Raw genomic sequence first — 24511 nt, 5'->3', positions numbered from 1 at the left:
AACCCCATTTGCAAAACCTTCACCAAGTGTTGTGCCTTATGAACCATTCATTAGAAAGCCCCTTAAGCTCATCAATTGATAAGTAGGAGATAAGGCACAACACTTGGTGAAGGTTTTGCAAATGGGGTTGCAAACTTTGGGTTTAACCACGGAAGAAACTCCGTAGTTAAGCACACTCAAGCCGGAGTAGTATTGGGATGGGTGACCTCCCAGGAAGTCCTGGTGCTTCACCCCTGTGAGCATCACCTAGATCCAATGAGGGCTAAGTATTCCATTTATTCTCATGAGAGATGGATTCATGTTGAATCACTACTCATGAAACATGGGTCCTTGAGTTTGACTCAAAATCACACAATTAAATCCTAATAGTAATATCACAATTTGGCTTGCTGTGGAAATTATCTCCTACTTATCAATTGATGAGCTTGTGGGGCTTTCTAATGAATGGTTCATAAGGCACAACACTTGGTGAAGGTTTTGCAAATGGGGTTGCAAGCTTTGGGTTTAACCATGGACGAAACTCTAAAGTTAAGTGCGCTCAAGCTGGAGTAGTACTGGGATGGGTGACCTCTCGAGAAGTCCCGGTGCTTCACCCCTATGAGCATCACCTAGATCCAATGAGGGCTAAGTGTTCCATTTATTCTCACAAGAGATGGATTATGTTGAATCACTACTCATGAAACATGGGTCATTGAGTTTGACTCAAAATCACACAGTTAAATCCTGATAGTAATATCACAATTCTTAAAATATTTCAAAGCTATAATAAAATTCTTAATAGAATTCCTATTAATTTATTGTTCATAATGAAAATCCATGTTTGAGGAAAGGTTCTGATAACCAATGTAACTACAAAAGCGGTGGACATTAAATCGAGATCCATTATGGAACTCATTATGGCCTAATAAATATATGTGTAGCACAATTGTTGATGGAACAAGAATTACAAATTTTAGTCACGAATAGTGCCAATGGTAAGTTGTCTCGATAAACAAATTGTGTGCTGATTCACCAAACTTTGTTTTCTTTAATCGCTTCAATAATCCCTTTCAAGGTTTCCTGTAAGGAAATCAATTATAGCCATTACTGCTTGGCAGCTTCAAAATTACAAACTAAACAACTCCATTATCAGGTTAAGAAACTATAAAGATTCATTATTACATACCACTGAATGATCCTTGAGACCTAGAGATATCAACAGAGGCCTTGAAGAACCCGTATCCCTGCAGTACAATGAATGGTTGATCAGATAAATAAAACACGGCCTGATATGTACTTGTTATTGATTAAAGTATATGCATGTCATCTCACTTTTTTATTCATGCATGTAAAATAACACAATAGCAATATGTACATGTTATTGATAAAACATATTTAGGTTATCTCACATTTTTATTCATACACTGGAAAATAACACTATAGCACTTTGATAAGAAAGTAAAGACTCTTCTCTATTTAGTTTGCAGATGCGTTCAAACCAATGATGATTCTCAGAAAGCATTTACAAAGCATCAACAAAAGAAAAAAAAACTGAAATTAAACCTCATGTGTTCAATAAGTTGCCTCGCACATGCTTCCAGCATTGGCTGCAAGTATTACAAATTAACGATTCATTAAAAAAAAGTAATCTGATGGAGAAATTAATTAGCGACACCAAATGTAACAAAAAACGAACTTGAATTTCTGCATGTTATTTATATAGATCTAGCATGATCAGGTAGTGTCTTTCTTTACATAATTGTGCTTCATCTATGTTAATAAGGTATCTCTACCTCATCCCGCTTTCCAAAAACAACAGACACATTAAAAGTCACATTTGATGCAAAACCCTCTTCCTTCCTGTGAAAACATACACAAAATTAGCAAGATTTTGTAAGATGATATCTGTTGTACATGTGCATAGTTGAAAGGGCTCCACTTAAGCATCTGGCAAAATAATTCAGAAATAGAACAGTCGGAATTCTGTAGGAAGTACAACAAATAGGAACCTATAGATCAGTTTCAACAGTTAATGATAGTCCTTGTACCACGCTTAATTGAAAACCTGGTATCATCCATGCATTATCTCTTTCCCCATTCATATATCAAATGGACGAGATGCAGATACTCTCGATGTTATGAGCTTAATGAAGAGCAACATAGTCTCAACTAGGTATTGGATAGCTCACTACCCTTTCTCTTCAAATTATGAGTGCAAAGCATTATGCGACAGGGACTGTAACTGAGGATAACATGTGTCATTCTTTCCATTTACATCAACAAAAGTGGAGTGAACATTTGCATTACTTCAAAATCTTTTCCACTTCATCTCATGTACTAAAAGAGTGATTAAAAATTGATATTCAAGATGGATCCCAAATGTTCTTAGATGTTTTCCAGAATTCATTCTACCTAGTTTTGTGCAAAGGGATGGAAAAAGACTAAAGTTGGTGGTAAATGGCTAGCAAATAACCAATAGACCCCCAGTAACTATTCTTGGTTTGTGATATTGCTATCAGGATTCATCTGTTTAGTTTTTGAGTCAAACTCCTTGTTGCTTAAGGATTCTAAACCTGAATTTCCATGAAATCTGGTGTCCATGTGTGAAATGTCAAAAAATAATAAATTACAGAATGAAATTTGATATGCATTAACTTAGTAATTAATGTAACTGACTTATTTAAGTCCAACATGAAGTCTTGGCTTGAAAAGGCATGTACCCCTACATTTCAAATGGTTATGGTGTGTTCTACACTTCAAAGCCTCGATAAGAGATGATAAGCAGCTGAAATAGGTATACAGAATGACAATTGTCTGCAGTGTAGAAGTAGTTGAAACTCAAACAGTGAAGCATCCCCACTGGCTTTGACACCACAATGAATTTGAGCTGGATTTTCTAGTATGATTTCAATGTTCTTTAATACATATCCAAAATTTATACATATGATGACATGTGAGTCATGATTAGCAACTGAAAAGATGATGCAAACCCATACATAGATATATGATGAAGCAAACCCACTAGATTTCATAGAGAAAAAGAAAATTGAGGCTAACTCTCCAGCAGTGGTGTCTTTTTTAAGATGTGACAAAAAATTGGATGACAGCATTATTATATGGTATACCTGGTACCTGACCACTGAAATTTGGCATCAGCTTAGAACAAGGTCAAACCTGTGACAAGAGTTGTCTGCCATCAAAGAAGGCAACACTGAGCCCAGAGATGATCAAAGTTTTTTGAAAAGATGACAAATGCTAGCTGCGTGAGACAAGCTGTTGAAATTTGTTATTGTGGTTTGCCATCAGCTTAACCCAAGGTCAAACAAGAATAGATTTGTGAATGACATAGAAAACCTTGGAAAATAATAGAGATCCTCCAAGAAGAGTTGCCAGCCATCGAGAAGGCAAATCTGAGCCCAGAGATGCTTAAATCCATTAACAAAAAGTAGCAAAGAATAGCTGCATGGGAGAAGCTGTTATGATTTAGTATCAGATTAATCCAAGGTCAGACACAGATATTTAGAAAAAACATGAAGGAACATGAAAAGGTTTTGAGATCCTACAATGAGAGTTGTCTACCATTGAGAAGGTAGCTCCAAGCCTAAAAATGCTCAAATCCATTAAAAAAATGAAACAATTGATAGCTGCACGAGAGAAGCTGTTAGGTGCTGGATCTTCTCAGACAAGGAATATACAGAAAAACCTCTCAAAACATGAACATGAGCTGAAAGTTTCAGTGGTGTGGACTAGCCATCTTCAATTATGTTGGAAAAGCCGACTGCCTTGAATTCTGATTAAATTGGAAAAACTATTGCTGAACATTGTTAGACTTAAATCTACTCATTAGTTAAATAGTTTGTTGTCAATTGACACAAACTTGACCACAGCCTTATTGTGGTGCAAAAAGTACAAAAGCAACCCCATTATTATGCTATTTAAAAGCCATTGAGCAAAGTCTTATCAATTTTGTACATATCACTGTTTTAATTTGTCGCTTCTAAAACACAAACAGAACAGAACAGCAAGGATCAACCTTTCTTCAATTTAGACAAGAAATGCAAAAATCTCAACCATGGAAATAACCTATCTGTTTAGTTCTCAAGTATGGGCACAAGGCTAAACAATTCTTTTACACGGGCAGGCTTTTTTGTAAAATTAGAGTTGACAAAAATGGTGAAATCTATGAAAATTAACAACTGACTTTTCTAGCTAAAAGTAGAGACCAAAAAGAATTGAGTACACGCAAGAATTGGATTGAAGACAAACACAAAATACTAAGAGTTAAATTATGGAGGGTTGCATAAAAAGTTGTAAATTCTCAAATTAATAACAATTGCAATACAAAGTCTTCAAAAGTTACTAACTTACTATACTCTCCTCAACTCAGAAATTCGGTGTGATGTCTCACGTTCCTTAGGCCAGGCCTCAACAATATTTTTATAGGAAAAATTATTTTACAACACTGTTGCCACATGTTAATAATAATAAATATTTAACAAATTGGGCACCAAACTTTGTGCCCATGAGTTCTATTTCCTAGTCATGTTTAAATGCAAATTTGTGCCAATGAGTTATATTTCCTAGTCATGTTTAAATGCGAGTTTAGGCACTATTTTGGAGGATGCTTTTGGGCAATAAATATTTTGTCATTACTATCAGCTCCAACAGGGACAAAAATCTTTGATTAGAGCACCTAAGATCAAAACAACAATACTGCAGTGCTTCACATTTGCAGCATTAGTAAAACATTGAATGTCAATTCCTATTATTCCAAATGTTATGTAAGAGATCTTGTCTATATTGGACAGGCACCCACCATTTGGGGCATATCTGGAATATCAAGGGAACCAAGCGGATTTATCAGACCAAGAGCTATTTTAGAGTGAAATTTAAGGGGATCCTACTCAGCTACATTTGTTGAGCACCCAAAGAGTGACATCTCCAAATTTGGGTCCTCTAGGGAATCATTGGGAGATGATAATGAGTGGACCAAGAAAACCAATCCTCCTAAGGATTTCACCAACTAATTCAGATTTATCGCGGGAGGGTGATCCACAATTTCACAACCATGCACCCAAGTTTTCCCAACATTGACACTTGTCACCATATTGATACTGGTAGGAAAAGATCCTCAGAATATTCATGCAACCTGTACCAAGCAAATCACAGTTCAGCCTAAGGGGCAGATCTCAGAAGTTGGAGCTTCCAGTATTAGAAATAAAAAGTATAATCACGATTTTCCAACTTAAGGGAACAAAACAAAGGGTAGTATATTAACACACCCACTCAGATGTAATTCTCTTGAAGCAACATATTTGTCAAGAATTTAAAACAGATCCAGATATTGCCTAACTTGAAAATCTAGAGTGGTTATCCTTTACATTATATAGGCAATTACATTACAATGTTTCTAAAGGAAACAAACATAAACTGAAGCCAGAATTAGAAACTAATTAAGATGACCATTAAAAAAGCATTTCATTATTTTAATACCACTCCCTTAGCGGTCATTGTTCTAAGCACACTCTACAGAACACATATTCTGCAGGTCCTTGGTCACAAATGCATAGAAGGCTAGCCCCTTTTCTTCAGAATGCTCTGCAAAATGAATCTGCTACTAGTAAGACTGATCCTCATTCTGCAAAACTTCTAGATTTGACCAAGATAACCAAAATCATTCCAACCTGATTTTGGGAAAAAAAAATTGTCCATCTTCATAGCCAAAGACACTGAATTCAGCTACTAAAATTGAAACCACAATTTTGAGGAAAGATTGCCTAACCTCTCACTGCTTCAAAAAAAGAACAGGTAGTAGCATAAAGAACAGGTAGCATTATAAAGAATGAATACTAAAGAAACATTAGATGGAAGTTTCAACTGTGTTGTATGCTGCCAAACAAAAAAAAGGCATTTAAACTGAGTGTGCAGAAGTATTAGAAATGGAGATGGCTGGTTCAGAGAATATCATGGATTTGGAAGAATATTTCTACAGGAAACAATAAGGAAGAAGAAAATAGCACAAAGTCGCATTGGAGGCATTGGGAAACAACACTGGAAACTTGGGCAGCGAAAAACTCTGTGTAGCTTGCCCAGGAATCTTGGAACTATTTTTGGTACTATTTTTGGTACCATCTTAGATCACTCAAGAAAGTTTCCAGAAATTTCTGATATCTAGCTTTAACATAGTTCCAACAAGTACCCCAGATGCATTTTTTTCTAAGCACAGGGAAATTGTGGGCTTTAATTGTTTCCTAGATGCTGAGATGCATTCACCAAGCACCACAAGCTTTTAAGCACAATTTGGGATATTGATCTTAACACCTAGAATCGATAGCTAAAATGACCACACCAGCATTTATGTTCAAAATCTGCATCTGTATCCTCTAACTTATCCACACATCTTCTGTCAACAGTGTATCCAGCAAGCCTAAAAAGATTATACAAATAAAAAGTATTTTTATATAAGTTTTTGTAATCCTGTATCAAATTGCAATTTCAAAAAATATAAATTAGAATACTTTGGAAAATAAAATAAAAAAGCTCTTTACAAAACCTAGAAGGGGTTTCCCAAATACCAAAAATGCTGGTATTCCCTTTGTTTATGCATTATTTAAACCATAGTTACCCAGTTCTCCCCCAAGCCCTTTGAAACAGGCAAATTTCGAACAGGTCCTCGGTTCTGGTCCAGGTTCCCTTTTGGATTCCACTTGGGTTTGAACCCAGGCAAGCTGGTTCCTCCAGGACAAACCTAGGTAGAACCATGGTCGAACCAGGGCAGACCCAGGCAGGCCGAGTGTGAACCAGGTACAGTTCTACTAAGATAAATTCTATAATTTATTGCAGAAAATGATTATTACAGAATTTGAATAAAGATCTTTAACATTAGAAAACAAAATTTGCTTAAGTTCAGATATTTATCACATCAAATCAAACTAGCACTCAATATATATCTTCCAGTGGAATTTTTCTATCCAAATTCTGATAATGAGCCCTGTCCGATTAATTGGAAGCTTTGTATCGTGATAAATGATATTTTAAACATTAAACAACATCTTCAATAGGTGAAGGGAGTTGCAAGCTACTTATATAACATTTTTTGAGTAGGATGTTATTACAAACTAACAAGCTCTTTGTACAATGAAAAAGTAACAAGGATTCGACAACTTAGAAAGCAGAAAGTGATCAGTGCATCTGATCCCATTGATATTGGCACTATTTGTGAATCAACTAATGCCTTTGATGATGAGAAGAAGAAGACGAAGATTTAGATAATCCATTAGATGATTAGAACTTAGTATAAAGTTCTAAATGTTGAAAGATAAAACAATGAAAGTTCTAATTACAAGTTTATTGTGTTTTTGTTGTTTTTAATTTTATGATACTATGTGGCATTCTCATCTTAATTCATTCTTCTTGGCTGCATACATATGTATATGTGTGTGTGTGTGTGTGTGTAAGTTTTACATGTTTATGTACTAAAGAGCCCAAACGAACCCAAATCGCATTTCAAAATTTTGTTGTACCAGCAAACTGGTTCTTCGAACAAGAACTCAAACCATTAACTTAGATTTAAACCCTTAAAACAGCATATACTGTCAGCTTGTATCAGTTAAAAATAAATAAACCGACTGCAACCAGAATCATCATCCAATACCAAGGTAGCAATCCAAGGACCATTACTAATAGAAAACCAAAACAGCCAAACCTCTTAATCATATTCAACACCTAAAGATTCACCCAAGAAAAAGGGATTAAATTTGGGTTCTTGCTAATGACATCAGGATTGTGTTGTCCACAAGAACTGCTTGTCCATGTTTCAATAAAGCCTTCAACTAGTTGTTGATTTGTAGCTAGATCAGATCCCTTCTAGGGCTGACCTAGTACACCTCATGGCTAATTGGCATGTTTGCCTTAGCCATGTTGCTAATGAACTTTGTCGTATCAATCCTTATTAGGATTTGGCCCTATTTGGGTGATTCATGTAACTTGTAATTAAGTAATTGGGCCATTCTTCCATTAATGGCCCAATTACAAGGCCATTAGTGATTCATGAAACTACAGGGCCATTCTTCCATTAATGGTTATGAATACTGAGATATGCAGAATATGATGTGCTTGGGGGTGATCATAAGAGCTTATCATCTATGGTTGGGAAGGCAACAGATCAGATGGTTTGTCAGTTGTTAACAAGCACTACCATAAAATTAACATGGTATCAGAGCCAGTTTGAAAACCTGGAAAGGCTTGTAGATTTCATTTCACTTAACACTTCACAGTGCATTTAGAAATCTGACACTGGTGTTCACCTCCAGTACGTCCACCAGCAGATCACAGCACACATGAAAAGTAATCTTCAGTTAAAGTACTCGCTTGATCTCAGCATTAGAGGAACGCTTGATGCCAACTTTTTCTGTAGGTGGAGTGGAGGGGATCTGATCAATGGATGAATTGCTACAAAGGCATGGGATGTATGCCTTCGTGAAGGAGGGTGTAAGCGTTGCTACAATGATTTGTTATTATGATCTGATCAAGTTGGTCTGGATATTCCAATCGAATATATGTGTTGCATTAGAATGAGGTCATGGACAAGAAACTTGAGGTAGCATGGGATTATCAATGCTTGTTGGTAGTAGAATATTTCACACGGAGAGAGCTGCAGGCATGACAGAAGCACTAACCTTTGGGTCGAATAATCGACAACAGTTAACATACACTGTACCTGCTCTTGCTTGTCTAGATACAACTTCATTTCAGTATCCTTGATGGTCATTGTCTATTACGACAGAATGCACCTGAATCACGATGGTGAGGGTGCAGAATGAATTTTTGCATGAGCACCGCACCATTAAAGCTAGATGCCACATAGTTTGATGGAAGTTTGCGTGTAGCAAATTCAATAGATGATGATGATCATGAGGATGGCATGCTCGAAGGTATCCCTGGCAGGCATTTTGATTGATCGTCTTGACATGCTGTAGAGGCTAGTAGTGTTTGGGCTCCCATCTAGAAGTGTGGAGGAGGTAACGAAGTCAAAGAGTATCTTGGCCACAAGATAGACACTTTCGTGATTGATACACTCTCAAAGTTGTGCTAGATCCTAACGGAGGGGCTGGATGATAGACTTGATGTTGTTTCATTTGTTGATTTCTCCTATAGTGCCTGCCCCTAGTTCGCATTTTTGTTATCATCGGCGAATACTTTAGGTCAGTTTTATAGTTGATGATTAGTGACATTATTTTGAGAATTATCAGATATTGTTTCAAATTCAGCTTATTATATGATGAGATTACTTGGTACTTTATAGTTCATGTATGCATGATGATTATTCAAGTGATTTCAGTTATTGATGATGATTAGATAGATGGTTTATTCTATGTGTTTTCTTATGGATACTTACCCCATACTTGCATGTGTATGGTGTGCGTGTTTGTTTTCTTTCTGTATGGCGTTTCTGATGTGGTTAAGGAAGGGAGTCGTAGTCACCTGCTCGTCGGGATCTACACGATGCACCACTTCCTGCCATTGCTTATTTAGCTTAGTATATATTGTGTTTGTACATGCATGGATTTTATGCAGGTTGCAAGTACCCGGTATCGACTTCCCTGAATTGTCAAGATGAGCGTACCCTATCGCATTATCTCAATGGTAAGAGAGGGGAGATAAATTCTTGAGTCCAAATCCCAACCCTTTAAGCCATTTGTCCTAATTGAAAATTAGGATAAGTATCTGAGTCGAGTACCCTCCGAATGTGTCGGATGACGTAATTCGTGATATTAACCCTTGGTTTGATTTTGTATGTGTTTTGCTATGATGGGTTTTCATATTTTACTTTATGAGTCTTTGGTGTATTTTCTATTAATTAAGTCTAATTAAAAGATTTAATTAATGATGTAATTAAATGGAAAATAGAATTAAATTTGAAGATTAAAGTTATAAGTTTAAATTTGAAACGTGGTAATATTTATTTAATTTAATAATAATATATTTAGAGTTCATTTTTAAGTAAATGCTAAATAATATTATTATATATTTTATCAATTAGGTTTCAAAAATAAATTTATAAATAGAAAAGAAATTAATTTATTAAAATTTCATGACCACATGACGAGTGCATGAGATTTAAAATTAATAAATTAATAAAAATAAATAAAGTGAATATTAAATAAATTAATGTGCATTATTTTAATATTTATTCACATAGGAGTATGCGAGCTCTTGGGAGTTGTCATGTTGATAACACAAAAGTTTGCACTCTAATTATGCACGTGTTGTCTACACTTAGGAGTTAGCACATTATTTGAGCACATGATGTCTACAACATTCTATAGACCTCATCATGTCTATCTTCTTGTACTGGAAGTTACGTGCTTAGTTGTCATACTTATCTCCTAGTTCTTTCTAGACACATTCTAGATGCATCTTAGAGGCCTTTATATAGAGGCTCTCCTAGTGTGTATGGACAAGCTTACATGCATTCGAGAAGCTCATATACTTCTACATGCTCATATGTTTCTACAAGCACTTCTAGTCACTTGGGGGTTTCGGTTGGTTTGATTCTTGGAGGAATGGCGAATGTTGGAGAAGGAAGGGATTTTTCTATGGACTTCTGAGGCATAGCAAATTAGCATCAGTATCCAGGTGCACTCGTGATTTTCGCATATTCCATTTGCACTCTTTCTCTTCCTGTCTTCATTGTGTCTGTTATATGTGTTTGAATGTACTCCATGAACGAATCTTCAATCTTGAAATTGGAATCTAGATATGTATGTTAATTTTTATTTGGTTGCGAAGAAAACATTAGGAAACCCTAGTTTTATTTATGAAGGAAATTCATCACAAACTGCCCTATTGCTGTCCCTTACATAGACCCGAACTTAGACATTCATAACTTTTTACCTTGACCAAATTTATTCGATCGCTCTGGTCAGATTTGGCGCAACTTGACCCTCTCCAACATATTTCAAATTCGGCCCGATCCAACGGTTCATTAGAGAGATATGGCCCCCGTACTGGGACTGTTTTATTCAATGACAGTCATTCCTCCATTTTTCATAACTAGGAGTTCTTTGTGCTTAAACTTCACAAAAATAATCTATCAAAGCATGGAATGAATTAAAAACTAAACCAACATAGATCTAAGACATTTATACTCAAGATTTTATCCAAATGAGAAGTATTTTCAATACAAAAAGCAGACTGTGCCCTTACGGCAGCAAGCTAGGACTTTGCAAAGAATTTAATTTGGTATTGTATGAAACTTTGTTACATTGCATCATTTCGACCACAAACACCCTAAAAACTCCCTACCATTCCTCCCCTCCTAAAACTCATGCTCATCAACACTAATAATACATTTCAAACCAGTTGCAACTTCCTCAAACCGGTTACAGTCAATTATGACTGTTTACATTTAGTTAAATGTTTTGTTGTGTAGTTGACAACATGGTTGTCAACTTTGATAGCCTTACATCATTATGCATTTTATTAATATTCCAAAGTATTTTCAAGAGTTTTATCCCAACTTTAAATCCTCAAACCACTCTTAAATCCCATAAACCCTCTACGAGCCTTCTAGGCTTCATTTTGCCAGTTTTTGGCAATTTACATTTTTAGGCACTTCAAGTGCATTTGACACCATATAATGGCTCTACTTTCCATATTAAAATAAATTGGACCTTTGAAGGTCTTTAAATAACTCATCTACCTTAGAATCCCGAAGTGAACCCTAGGTACACTAACTCCCAAAATGCCATTAAGGCTACATCATTGATCCTTTTACAAATTGATCAATCAAAACATTTAAAACATAAACAAAACATTTTTAAGTGACCATTGTGGACTTACTACAATCAAATGACCCTTCAAGGTCATGTTCATCCTTTGATCCACCTAGGATCTATTTAGTGACCCTAGTTCCTCTAGGCCTTTTGTCCTTGGCCTTGGTGCTCCTGCACCAGTTAATAGTAGAAGTGTAATTAATTATTAGTCAATTTAAGTAAATGGATTTTTAAATGAGGGCAAATTAAAAGAAAAGAGATATTAATAAGTGGAATTAAATAATTGAATTATTAATGAGATTGATTTTACTTAAAATCAATAAGGATTATTTTAAATAAATGATTGTCCTTTAAGTGTTTAAGGAAATTGTAAACTAATTATTTGAAAGTTAAGTATTATTCTAATGTTTTGAATAATGTGAATGATTTGGGAACTAGTTCAATGATTTAAATAAGTAAATAATTATCTTATGATTATTTTAGAGAATTGTTTCAAAATAATGGAGGGATAATTCTATGTTTTATTCAAAAAAATAAATGGGTTGAGTTGTAGATTAAATGAAAAATCTTATACACTTGAAATGTACTTGAAAACGAAAACTGAAACCTAATATTTGGTTTAACCATGTGATTGCGAAAGCAAACTAAAATATGTGTTTGTATCTTGTTCTTTATGCTATCCATGTTTGGGGTTTGGGTGGTCCTAGAGTGTTGACCAGTTAGGATGTCTACCAGAGGCTTGAGAGTTATGTGAATGTGATGGCATGTTGATGTTATTTGGTCTCGATTCTTTTAAAACCCAACCATGGTAATGTGATAGCATGCTCTATGAGATGTTTGTATTTACTGATTGTTATTGCTTTCCAGTCTTCTTGTGTGAAGCTGAGGTGTATTTATTTGAGACATTTGACTTAACCATTTTTGAGTCATCGATCAGTTATCCTTGGACTACTTTCCAGTCGCTATGATGGGACTGAAGTGTTGATTTATTTCTTGATGTTGTCATGTTGTGACATGTTTTGACTCAACCATTTTGGAGTCTTCGATCAGTATTGTTTGCTTTGAGATGCCTTTTTGGTTGCTCGTTGAGAACCAATGGATATGGTGATTTATCATTGATATGGATATTGAGATTTATTTTGAGATACTATATGGGTGCTCGATGAGGACCGATGGATATTGTAATTATCATTGATACCTTTAGTTGCTAAATAGAGAACTGTTGTGGTCATGATTATCAATGGATCTTTTTCAATTGCTCATGGAGATTTGATGTTTTTATTGTGGATTATCTTTTGGTATTTTTCCAGTCGCTTGTATAGGATTGAAGTGATTTTGTAATTTATGATTCCATGAGCCTAGGGTAGGTTATCTACTTGTAGTGTTAGAAAGTGGCTTGCAATGGGGGTCGGGGCCCTAAGTGGCTACCAGGGTAACTCATTGTAAGTTATTTAATAAGTGAAAACATTTACACTAAATGGGGATTAAAATGAACCTAATAAGATAATTGTATGTTCTCACCCATGCCTCGAGTGCTAGTACAGACTAGGATGGGAGTAGAGAGGACACTTGGTTGCGACCTTGCATTTCGTAGTATGCCTTGTCAGTATGAGAGAATACTAGTGGCCGCATAGGGATCACTAGGGGGCCGAGGTCTATTGAGAGACTACCAGGGTAACTCTAGCGTGATCCGTGCAATGACACTTTCCGGCTTACATAGTAGGTTTCCTACATGTCTTTGTGTGCCTCTGGGATTAGATGTCGGCTTGTGATTGAAACCTTTGAGTTAGTTTACTTTTAGAATTTCCTAGACTTAGAGAGTATTTGTGTTATATGATTTGCTAACCTATTTGGGACTTGAGATTATCTCCTCAGCACAGTGGGAGTGGACCATTTAGGTCTCACGCGGTCGGGTGGTAGTGTTTTTTCACTCTTACCATTTGAGATCCCTCTGAGACACCACGGCTGATGCATTCCTTGTTGGCATCTATCTTCATTCTGTTCCTGGATTATGATGGTGGACATGTATCCTTATATTGATGATTAGCATATGATAGATGTTGTTATTTACTTATCTTATGTTTTTAATTTGCATGTTAGATTTCTTTCTGCATATGGTGAAGTATGTTTTAGGAGTGACATTCCTACTGTGTTAATACCGATGATCTCTTCAATGATTTGGGATGTTACGCACGGAGGGATGGCTAGGGCCCACGATGGTCTAATGATGCTATTTACGGTTGGGAGGAACCATGCATTTAAATAATTATGTGTAGTGTTTATGATTTATGGCTATCTTTTACGATGGATGTTTATATCTTCTATGATGATGTATCATGTATGGAATTTTGTTTCATTTACTTTATTGCACTTGCATCATGGATTAGAATAGGATGATGTACTTCATTTTCACACATGTATATTCTTTTAAGCCTTTCGTACCCTATGTCATGTACAGTGGAGATTGAGCATTCCGAATTTAATTGCCAAGAGGCATTCGGAACAAATGTGTAATATGGAGATTGGACTTTCTATTTATTCTTTCATGTGGATGTGGTAGTGGTTAGACTTAGTATTAATTAGATCAAATGTGACTCAACATCTTGGGATCCTTAAGGAATGTAACCTATTATGTATGTTTATAGTTATTTGTATGTTATTACTTCCGCTACTACGTGTTCGATATGAATGGTTTATCTTTCATGTTTAAAAAAAAAATTGTTTGGCAAACTTAGTAAAATTTTAGGTTAATTCTTTTGGATCCCTTGGTGGGGCGTTACATCTCCATTGTCTTTTTTTAATTTAGTATTTTCTGGTTTCCATTACTTTAGTTTTACTTAGTTTGGTTTTTGTTTTTTCTAGCTTCCAATTGTATGGCTTTATTTTATTTCATTATATTTTCTAACCAGATCTATTGGTTCTTTGATGTGGTTGTAATAATATTTCTCTAGGTCAAGGGTTAGTTTTAGTCAATCCTATCTCCTATCTTTACCTCATACTTTGTGTTGACTCCCTCTTCCTTTTGATTGCTTCTTTTATTCTAGCTGATCCCAACTACTCTATCTTTTATTCTCCTTGTGCTCTCTTTCATCTTGATGATGATCACGGAATGTAATTTGAAACATTCATGTAAACAATTCAAACACAATCTTATCCAGAGCAATAATTTGAAATACATGGATTGTAAAAACTCATTGGCATTAATAATTTATGTTCTTTAATTGCCAAAGACTTGATATCAATTAGTCTTAGATAGACGATATTTGTAGTTCAGTTAATAAACACTTAATGCTTAATCGGCCTAGAAATCACTGAAAATAAACATCTCTCTTCATAGTGATGTGATTAGTGGATTAAAACTGTTAACTATCGCAATTGGTACTTACATTGGTTAATGATTCAATCATCATTGGCATGGTATATATTCATGCCTTAAGCGATGATAAAAATGATCATCCTAAACTCTTTTAGAATCGTTATTGCATGTGGACTGCTCATCCTCCTTGCGATTAGTTAGTTCTTGATTCATTATACACAATTGTCATTGATAATGTATCCATCTACTTCTCCTTAATTTGATTAATTATAGGAGTTGCATTAGGAATGTTCTTCATGTCGATGTTATTCTTCATTATTCGATCACTTAAATCATGTGTTGATGCAAGTCGATATAGACTTCTCATATTTAGTCTTCATCAATTTTCCTTCCAAGGTATATGCTTCAATACGATGTCTTCAAGACGTTCTCTCCTATACTTGATCTGTTATTGGTCATTGATACTTATGCCATTCATATTAGTCTTCAATCCAACTAGAATCATGATTCATGAGTCTTCATAAGTAAGATGCAATGCTTAATTGATTTCCTTCAACGGTGTGTATGGAATCTTCAATAGTCCCTGATTACTTATGGTCCCTCTTCATGTCAATAGCTTATCATTTCCAACTTCTCTGTAATACTAATCATCATTGTCTTTCATGGATGATAGTACACCAAGATGATCTTTGTAGCTCTCCCATATAAAGTAAATTGTATTATCAAGGGAGATGCTTTCCATACTTGGTGTCATTGACCTATTTCTTAACATATTTCTTGGAAAGGTGAAAATCATATTGGACTAATCCTTATTCCACCTAATGCAGCTAGGAAAATTGACTTATTATAAGCCTTCACGACTTTCTGAAAATCTTATTCCTCTACTAAAAACTTATGTACATCTACTTCTAACTTACTAACTAGATATAGGTGCTCAAGGACTGCCACTCCCTGACCACAAAAGTACTTAATTACTTTTAAACTATTGGTTTATGGATGGGAACATCACAGCTTTGTTGTCACCTGCATACTGTTTTCAATATCACATTGATATTGACAGCGAATTATGAAAGTAATTAAACTTTGGCATTCGCTAATTTGTTCAACTTCTTGTAAACTCACAATTCAACACAGACGTTATATGTTAGGAACTATAGTGTATACAATGAATGCTTTATCAATGTTATTATATGAATAATTGAAATTTCCCTTTATGCTTTTATTTTTCATTTTTTTTGTTATAGGCATCCTTTTGTCGTCCCCAAAAAAGGCCCTCAGAAAAATTCATCCCTGAAATTGGGCCAATATTGGATTCTTGGAATGTAATCTCAAATATGAACCTTGAAAATTAAGGAGTAATATCAAATGATTAGCTTAAAACTTAAAATCTAGAAAAAAAATAGAAAATACTAAATTTAAACAACGAAAGCAAATGAACATTCGATGATGGATTTTGACTTTGGGATTCAAATTCAAATTTGATTTAATGAATAGAAGACCCTTGAAGTTATATATAATTTCATTGATAAGAAAACTAACAAAAATAGCTATGAATAGCAAATACAAACCTGGCATGAAGCATTGTCCCGGCTGCTCCTATTTGGGTTGCCATCACCTATGTAAGAAACCAAGGTTGTGACATAAAGCAAACAAGAAACTGTTTCTTGTATAAGAAATAAGACTAAAATCAGAAAGGTGTTCAAAGCTTCACCAGTATGTGATCATCATAACTGCAAAGAACTAAATCAGTTTTTATTCCCTGCACAAAAAAGGTTAAACTACAGTGAATAACATTCTATAATAGCTCCAATGGTTACTCCGATTTAATGCAATACAATTAATATTCTTACTGAGAAACTTTGCGAGAAAATCATCAAAGTGAAAAAAGCCTCCATTTCCAGAACCAGCTTGTTAAATAATCATTATTGTAACATGTAATAGCACTTATTTTCTCTCTGTGTGTTTCACGTCACTCTTACAATGAAATATATATATATATATATATATATATATATATATGATATGAAGAGGCAGGTCTCCCATAGAGACATGTCTCGTCTTAACTCATATCAATTAATATTTGATTAATGTATTATTATAATGATGATAATATTATATATAGAATCTGTATATGTATATTTTGTAATATATATTATAAATATATATATGTGTTTGTGTGTGTGTGTGTGTGTAATAATATACCTCACAGGTATAATACACACACGCGCGCGCACATATATATCTACTTAATAATTTATTTTCAGTAATAATATGCTCCATCATTAATAATAATAGAGAAAGATAGATATCAAATGTTTAAAACCAATATGCCATTCAAACATTTGATTCATTGATTAGAATTGTCCAATCGAAGCTACAATGTTTAACACTCCCTTTTAGCTAGTGAGGATGATTTCTATCCAAATAAATGACATAGAGTACAACTGTTACCTCGCGGTAACATAAGGAGTATGGTATGCCCAAGAATATCAACTATATGAATTTCATCAGATTCGTATATATTCTTGGTATGTGAGTTTACATCACGTCTCATGATGTCTACCAGAGAAAATTATCTGCACATGGTGTTTCTATAAAATAAGACTCATAGGATACACCATGCCATATCTCAATAACATAGATACATGAGATATGCACTATCAGATCGTATAGCATGTCCAAGAATATCTCACCATAATGTGTGGCATATCCATGGATATCTTACTACAAGATATCCACCATACAGAACATTAGATGGTATGGCATATCCATGAATATCTTATTACAAGATATCCACCATTATCTAGTGATATTAAGAATAATGGCCTATGAATATCAACTATCATGATATTCACCAAGTACTCAACATGTCCATAAGGTATGTGCACACGTATCAATTATATGATACTTACAAAAGGGACATTACAATTCATGGCCTATCCATGGATATTGAATCCACGATGATATATCTATGCAATACAACTCGTAGATATCTATTGATGATAACTATCTCTCTATTGTTATTGATATACAAGATATAATCTATCGTGATCTGCTTATATATCAACCATATGACATGCATCATTATAGAAGGTTAGACTATTGTAAGATTGCCACCTTACTATAGTAACTACAAAAAAACATCAATGAGAGATCATCACCTTCCATGATGTTTTCACAAAGTCATGCAGTAACTCACACGACATCCACCATGAATATTTCCAAAGGATGGAACAAAGGCTTTCAACTCAAACTTCTCTCATAGAAAAGGATGCATCTCATGTAATCACTGATACTGACGCTCCCTCTCTCTAAAGGCTCTGATCCATTACTTCAAGCTTGTCCTAAATAATGTACAAACTTCACTTTCGCAGATGGCTTGGAGAAAATATCTGTTGTCAGATCTTCAGTGATAATGTACTCTGAATGAATAGTATTCCAAGTATCCATCTACAGTTTAGGCATTCACATAAAGAACTTTTAGTCTGCACATATGGAACATCTCATGAATCATAGTCCTTTGACTGCTACAATTTTTGGATCACTGGAGAATCCATTTCTCATGGTTTATTCCCTCTGAAAAAATATGATCAAGATCCTCAAAAATTGACTGAAGCATATCCTCTATATGTTCCCTCTGTCACAAAAGCATACATGAGTGAAAGTACTAAACTTTTGGATTTATCTTCAGGCTTAGCAATACTAGATATTAAAGACAATGTGGTTCCCTTTTGAAGCTTCAAATAGATGCATCAACCTCCTGACTTCTTTGTCCAAGGTTTCCTCTAATGAAATGTCAACCTCCCTCTTGTTATAGAAGGATACTCGTAATCCTAATCATAGAAATATCTTGCTCCATTAGTCTCACTTTATCTAGCATGATCACCATAGGACTAATGAATACTAGATCCAAAACCACTTTGGGGCTATTTTTATAAAATTGAGTCCTGCACAATATTTGCTAGCATGCCTAATGTATCATTCTTCTTTTCCTACAAGAACACCTTAGAAGACAAAGGAAAAGATCAAGGCAAATCTTATAGTACATATAGAAATACAAATAAGAGAGATACATGTAATACTTAAGGATAATAAATCCTTATCTGTACATCAACATCTTTGATACAAGTTACTCTAATGAAGGTCCATATGCATCAAATCTGAAAATTCCTCCATATAAGCATTTGTCAAACAATGGGAATGGAATATTGGTTATTATTCCCCCGTACAATGTAAAATTCCCACTTATTTCATTTTATGAAACTTAAGACCCTTATGAAATGATTGGTTCATTTCTCAGTGATGCAGAACCTCTAAGCTCAATTTTATTTCCTTCCTCATAAGAGTCTGCGCATGTGAAAAATAAAACCATATGACCAGGCCAACCTTTTTTAGAAATAATAATCTGCCATGTATCACTTAGTTCTTTGCTTCAACAGACACATCCTTCCTCCAATTGCATATCTTGGTGGCATTTGTCTTTAATCATACCTTCTTAACTAATAAACATATGCCCACATAGGATGGATTATAATAAACTCTCATTGGAGATGTATAGTATCGAAGTAATGGCCCCAATGATTGTCTACAAAGCAACAATAAATACTGCCAGATGACTACTATATTATATCCACCAGTTCATTGGATAAGCACACTAGAAATACAATGGGGTTGATATTCATTAGTCCCAGACAGATATAATCTCCACTCAGCGGCATGACCATAAATGATATACACGCCTTGCTGGTTCAACATTCTTTTCATTCGTACGACAACCAAGTCTGTCATTCCTTTGACTAGTATTGAACTTTTGTAATGTCCCGACTTTATAATCGTAAGATGGTATTTTGGTTCATTAAGATACGCAGCAACTATACTGATATTTGGAATGATGGCTTTGTCATGTTCAAGCAATGCTCGTATCAATCTGAATAATATATCTACTATGAGGTTGATGTCAAATCCTCGCCATTGACAATATTACGCAGGTATGTATGTCAAACATGGAGACTTTTGCCGGAATTGGATATCAGCGTTGTCTTTCCCAAGACCATATATTTCATCAAAATATAGCATTTATATACTCATTGCCTGTGTTGTACATGTCTCTACTTCTACATACAAATTCATATTGCACTCTCCATACCCTGCGTCAAGCATTCCATGATATGATAATATCTTTGAGCATTCTATGTGGTAGAGCACATGCCTGGTTGTGTCTTCCACATTTCAGTTTCTCTAACACCAATATCCTTTCTATGATCTCTTCCTGTTCTCAGTCCCACTTACAAATTCTGGTAAGGCTCTTCACTGTTCGAAAATCAATGTTCTGATAAGCTTCAATGAATTTGCACCAATTCATGCCCGACTATAGTCTCTTACAAAAATAAGACAGAACCCATCGAATCCTTAATTCACAATATTGAATCCTTCAATGAATTATTAACTCAGATGACGAAGCAATCGGTAAAGTCAAAGAGTCTGCTAATATTAGTTTCTCACGCACAGGAATGTTATTCATAACAATTTATAAGGCTCCAAAAATATTATAAAAAAAATCTCCCTCAGATATTGAACATCCAATATAAATGATAATTTTGTTTTAGATAATAAACATTAATCTCCAGCAGAACTTAGTGAAATACTAATATACTTTAAAATTATTTCAACAGTTCATCAAACAGCATAATCCACAAGCTTCAGAAAAGCAACCATTCTGTTTTTCATCTTAGGCCCATTGATTTAAGCATCATTATTAAAATCTGAGATTAGAGTATATTGTAATATGTCGGGCTACTCTTCTTATATATTGGGATAGTTACAAAGTTGAAGATTAGTATACTGAAATTCATTTCACGCAGGCTTTAAGTTCTCAGATTTTTGCATCAAGAGTTTAACCTGGTCTTTCTAACTTGGACAGAACACTGTAAAGATCTCAATGCTAATCATTAATCACTCATGGCTCCAAGGGTGTAAGGTGTGCTCAAACTTCTACAGACAATTATAGTGATGGTTGTTGCTCACAATAGCTTTTGTAATATATATTCTGGAAATGCTTGATAGAACAAAGTTGCAGAAGCTTCTACAATCACTGTAGTATTCTGACCAAATGACAATTTCATATTATTCAGATCATCAAGCAGGATTAGGAGGTTGTTTGTGAGGATCATTCATAGCCATACAGGACACAGTCTCTCTAGGTATATCGTCAAACCTTGCTCTGATGCCAGATCCCTGATCTGGTGTCCCAATTGCAAACACTGCTTTGATACCATGTTAAATAATCATTGTTGTAACTTGTAATAGCACATTTCAAGTTACTCTTACAATGAAATATATATATATATATATGAAAAAGACAGTTGACATCCTCACCAAGCCACTTTCCAAAGTGAAGTTTACATATTTTTGAGGTAAGCTTGGTGTGGAAAATGTTGCTCTACTTGAGAGAGAGTCTCAGCATCAGTGATTCTTGCTACTTGTATTAATGCATATATCTTTGAGATAGAGGAATGTGATGTGAAAGCCCTTGTAATGCATATTTCTCTGAGATGGAGAAATGTGAGATGAAAGCCCTTCTAATGCATATTTCTCTGAGATGGAGAAATATGAGATGAAAGCCCTTGTTTGCCTCTAATACTGAGGTATTACTCTTTCCACTCATGGTAGTAGCCACAGTGGATGTCACATTGAGAGAATCCATGATAACATCATCTTGAGTGACTCCATGATGTTATCAAGTTGAGAGATTCTATGACAAAGTTTTGTTTTCTCACAAAAGGGTGTAGCCATTGTGACTCTCATTGAGAGACTCCGTGACATGAGAATTTGGAAGAGATATCTCCCTGGCTAAAAGGGAGAGTTGATGTTTGTGGTTGCAGGAAATACTTTCCATACCTGCGATGGCTACATCAACATTCTGTTTGTAATATTTGCTACGTAAAGTTGATGTCAATGCTCTGTTGCGTCAACTCTTATTCTTCATCATGGTCGGGTATATTAAGACTGTGAAGAGTCTTCAATGCTAAATGGTCAATGTCAACAGATGAAAGGTCACAACAAAGCAAATGGAGAGTTGGTCGGTTTTGGAAGTGGAAGCATAACCATCTCTTGTAACAGCACTATCTACACTAGACACACAAGACTATTCTTGAACTCTCGTCTTTTGTTCTAGATGGCATGCATTGTTTAGTATTCAGCATTTTGTCTAACGAGTTGTTCTGACATTCTATCTCTACAGTGTGATTTTTTAGTGTCTATCATGCATAATGCTGAGTTTAGAGTTAGTATTTTCTAGGTGATCATTGTGTGGTACATCATGAGTAATCTGATTTCAGTTTATCATCTTCATTCTGTGTGATCAGTATTATGTGAATACATTCATTCTTCCATGTCTTAAGTATATCTGAGTCAATATTATTGTAAGGACTAGGAGAATATAGTGAAAGCATTCATTAAGGGTATGCAATAGTATTTGGAGCATTGTACCCAAAACATCATTATTATTATTCACTAAAAGGTTGTTTTTGGTGTGGCTGGGTTTTCCTCCCTTGAGAATGAGGGCTTTCCCAGGGTAAAGCTTTTTGTCTATCCGTTCATCTTGTTTATACTGCTGTTTATCTCTAGTTCTGGTTAAAATTTAACACCTATCCCATTGTATATTTGTTAAAGGACAAAAGATGTGCAATTATCTATAAATCTAACATTTAAACTTGGATTTGGAAATGCCATGGCAAGAGTCCAAACAAGACTAGGTCCTGAAGGAAATCTAATTGACATGAAAAGAAGGAATGATAAGGTTTTGACAACTCCATCTACTCCAAAATATTCTCCACCAGCAATACTCAAATGACTTAAATATTTAAAAATAACTATGTAGCAAATGAGGAATTTGAAGCAAAAATAAAGAGCTAACCTAGGCATAGAACTGAAAGGCCCATGGCAATCCCTTAATTCACTTCAAGCTTCCCCAACCTCCTACCTTGACATGTTTCTCTGTGAGAAATCAGATTATTACTGATATATATATCCCTTCTCTCACTGCAGAAAAACTGAATGGCTTGGTGGATCAATCCCAGCCCATCTAGTCAAACCATCATAGCATTCTAAGACTGAAGAACTCACATCTGCCTCAACTGCACCTAATATCTTTGATGAATGGTTTTCCAAGTAGATGCTATGTTTGTAAGCTAATGTAGATTTCATTTGAGATTAAGACGTCAAAATTCATCTCCTATCATGCTATTCGATGTTTAAGCTTTATTCAGATGGTAATTGGATTGACAGTACTGACAAAGGACTAAAAATGATGGAAGACAAACAATCTAGGATCAACATGCAAATAGGCAATCCTGTATGAAGCACAATCATGTAAGGAATGTTGTTAAATGCTAAATAGGGTTCATGCACATTGCAACGACAAAAAAATGTACAAGATACTAGATTTCATTCAGACAAAGCAAGAATCTTTCAATCAAGATAAAATTGATCCTAGGTAGATTTTAGAACATTAGATACATTTACAGAATGAATAAGTAATGTAAATAAGTTCACTAGAAACTGAGCTGCAATTAAGAAGACAAAACACTTTCATTCTGTACATTATCTCATATTTGAGTCTTCATGCATCAATTTATCGTTTTAATAGATGTATGATATTTATGTATCATTACACATATTTTGTTAAATAAGAGAAATTTCATATTTGAGGCCTACATTTTTTATTTCTAGATTCTTGCAATGCACATACTGCATATCCCGCTGTAGTGTTTTGTGATCGCATCTATTGTAAAAACAAATTGAAATTTGTGGATTTAAAGGAATAATTTTTCTGAATTTTTCAACCTCAGAATAACTTATTTATTGGAAAAGATATACAAAGGGCAATATAATTCATTGACTTAGCTGGGAAGAAGTTCAATGATCAGCCTCACCTTGATATCTGTAGTTAGTTGCTTGTACGGGACAGGAAACTTAACATCACACATGTTTTCAATCCTTACCACTCCTGTACACAAAAATATAAATTATGTATACAAGGTTAGCATAGTATTTTACTGCTATTACTACTTTCCAATTCAAAGACAATAAAAGAAAATAGGGAATTCTTTGCATACAATCCAGTGGCCATGTTTGTAAAGAAAGCAAACAATTTTAAGGATAATGATAAGAAAGAAAGTACAGTTAAAAAGGTATTTCAGGTAAATATGGACTCCCAAAAGCAGTCCAGCTATTTCTCAGAGAGCATTTCTGGGCAGTCGCTAAACCCCTCAGCTATTATTGGATTGCATTTTGATGCAGGTTGTATTTCCCTTTTCTTGCAGTGGCTGTTTTGTGGTACAAAATGAAAAGGGAAGAAGCAGCATCACCAGGTGGTTCCAATGGCATCCCATCCCCTATACATATAAATAAAAGAGATTGCAAGCGAAGACTCAATCAT

At 34.8% G+C, this 24511-nt stretch overlaps 1 protein-coding gene across 1 annotated transcript in view; it reads right to left on the bottom strand.

The window, feature by feature from the left end:
- Positions 1 to 761: 761 nt before the first annotated feature.
- LOC149568638 (uncharacterized) overlaps positions 762 to 24511 on the bottom strand; it is a 42360-nt gene continuing 18610 nt past the window's right edge. Inside the window, exons 2-8 of the mRNA XM_089821507.1 lie at positions 24006 to 24079; positions 16784 to 16831; positions 16641 to 16687; positions 1773 to 1839; positions 1543 to 1586; positions 1166 to 1223; positions 762 to 1059 (exon numbers count right to left, since the gene is read on the bottom strand). Of these exons, the coding sequence (XP_089677633.1) occupies positions 1009 to 1059; positions 1166 to 1223; positions 1543 to 1586; positions 1773 to 1839; positions 16641 to 16687; positions 16784 to 16831; positions 24006 to 24059 (369 nt within the window). The 5' untranslated portion in view covers positions 24060 to 24079 and the 3' untranslated portion in view covers positions 762 to 1008. The remainder of the gene's footprint in view (positions 1060 to 1165; positions 1224 to 1542; positions 1587 to 1772; positions 1840 to 16640; positions 16688 to 16783; positions 16832 to 24005; positions 24080 to 24511) is intronic.

Source organism: Cupressus sempervirens, chromosome 3 (assembly GCF_028749045.1).
Source record: "Cupressus sempervirens isolate cs-2001-9-10 chromosome 3, ASM2874904v1, whole genome shotgun sequence".
NCBI lineage: Eukaryota > Viridiplantae > Streptophyta > Pinopsida > Cupressales > Cupressaceae > Cupressus > Cupressus sempervirens.
Note: the sequence above shows the minus strand (reverse complement) of the source record. Positions and strands in the feature narration are given on the sequence as shown.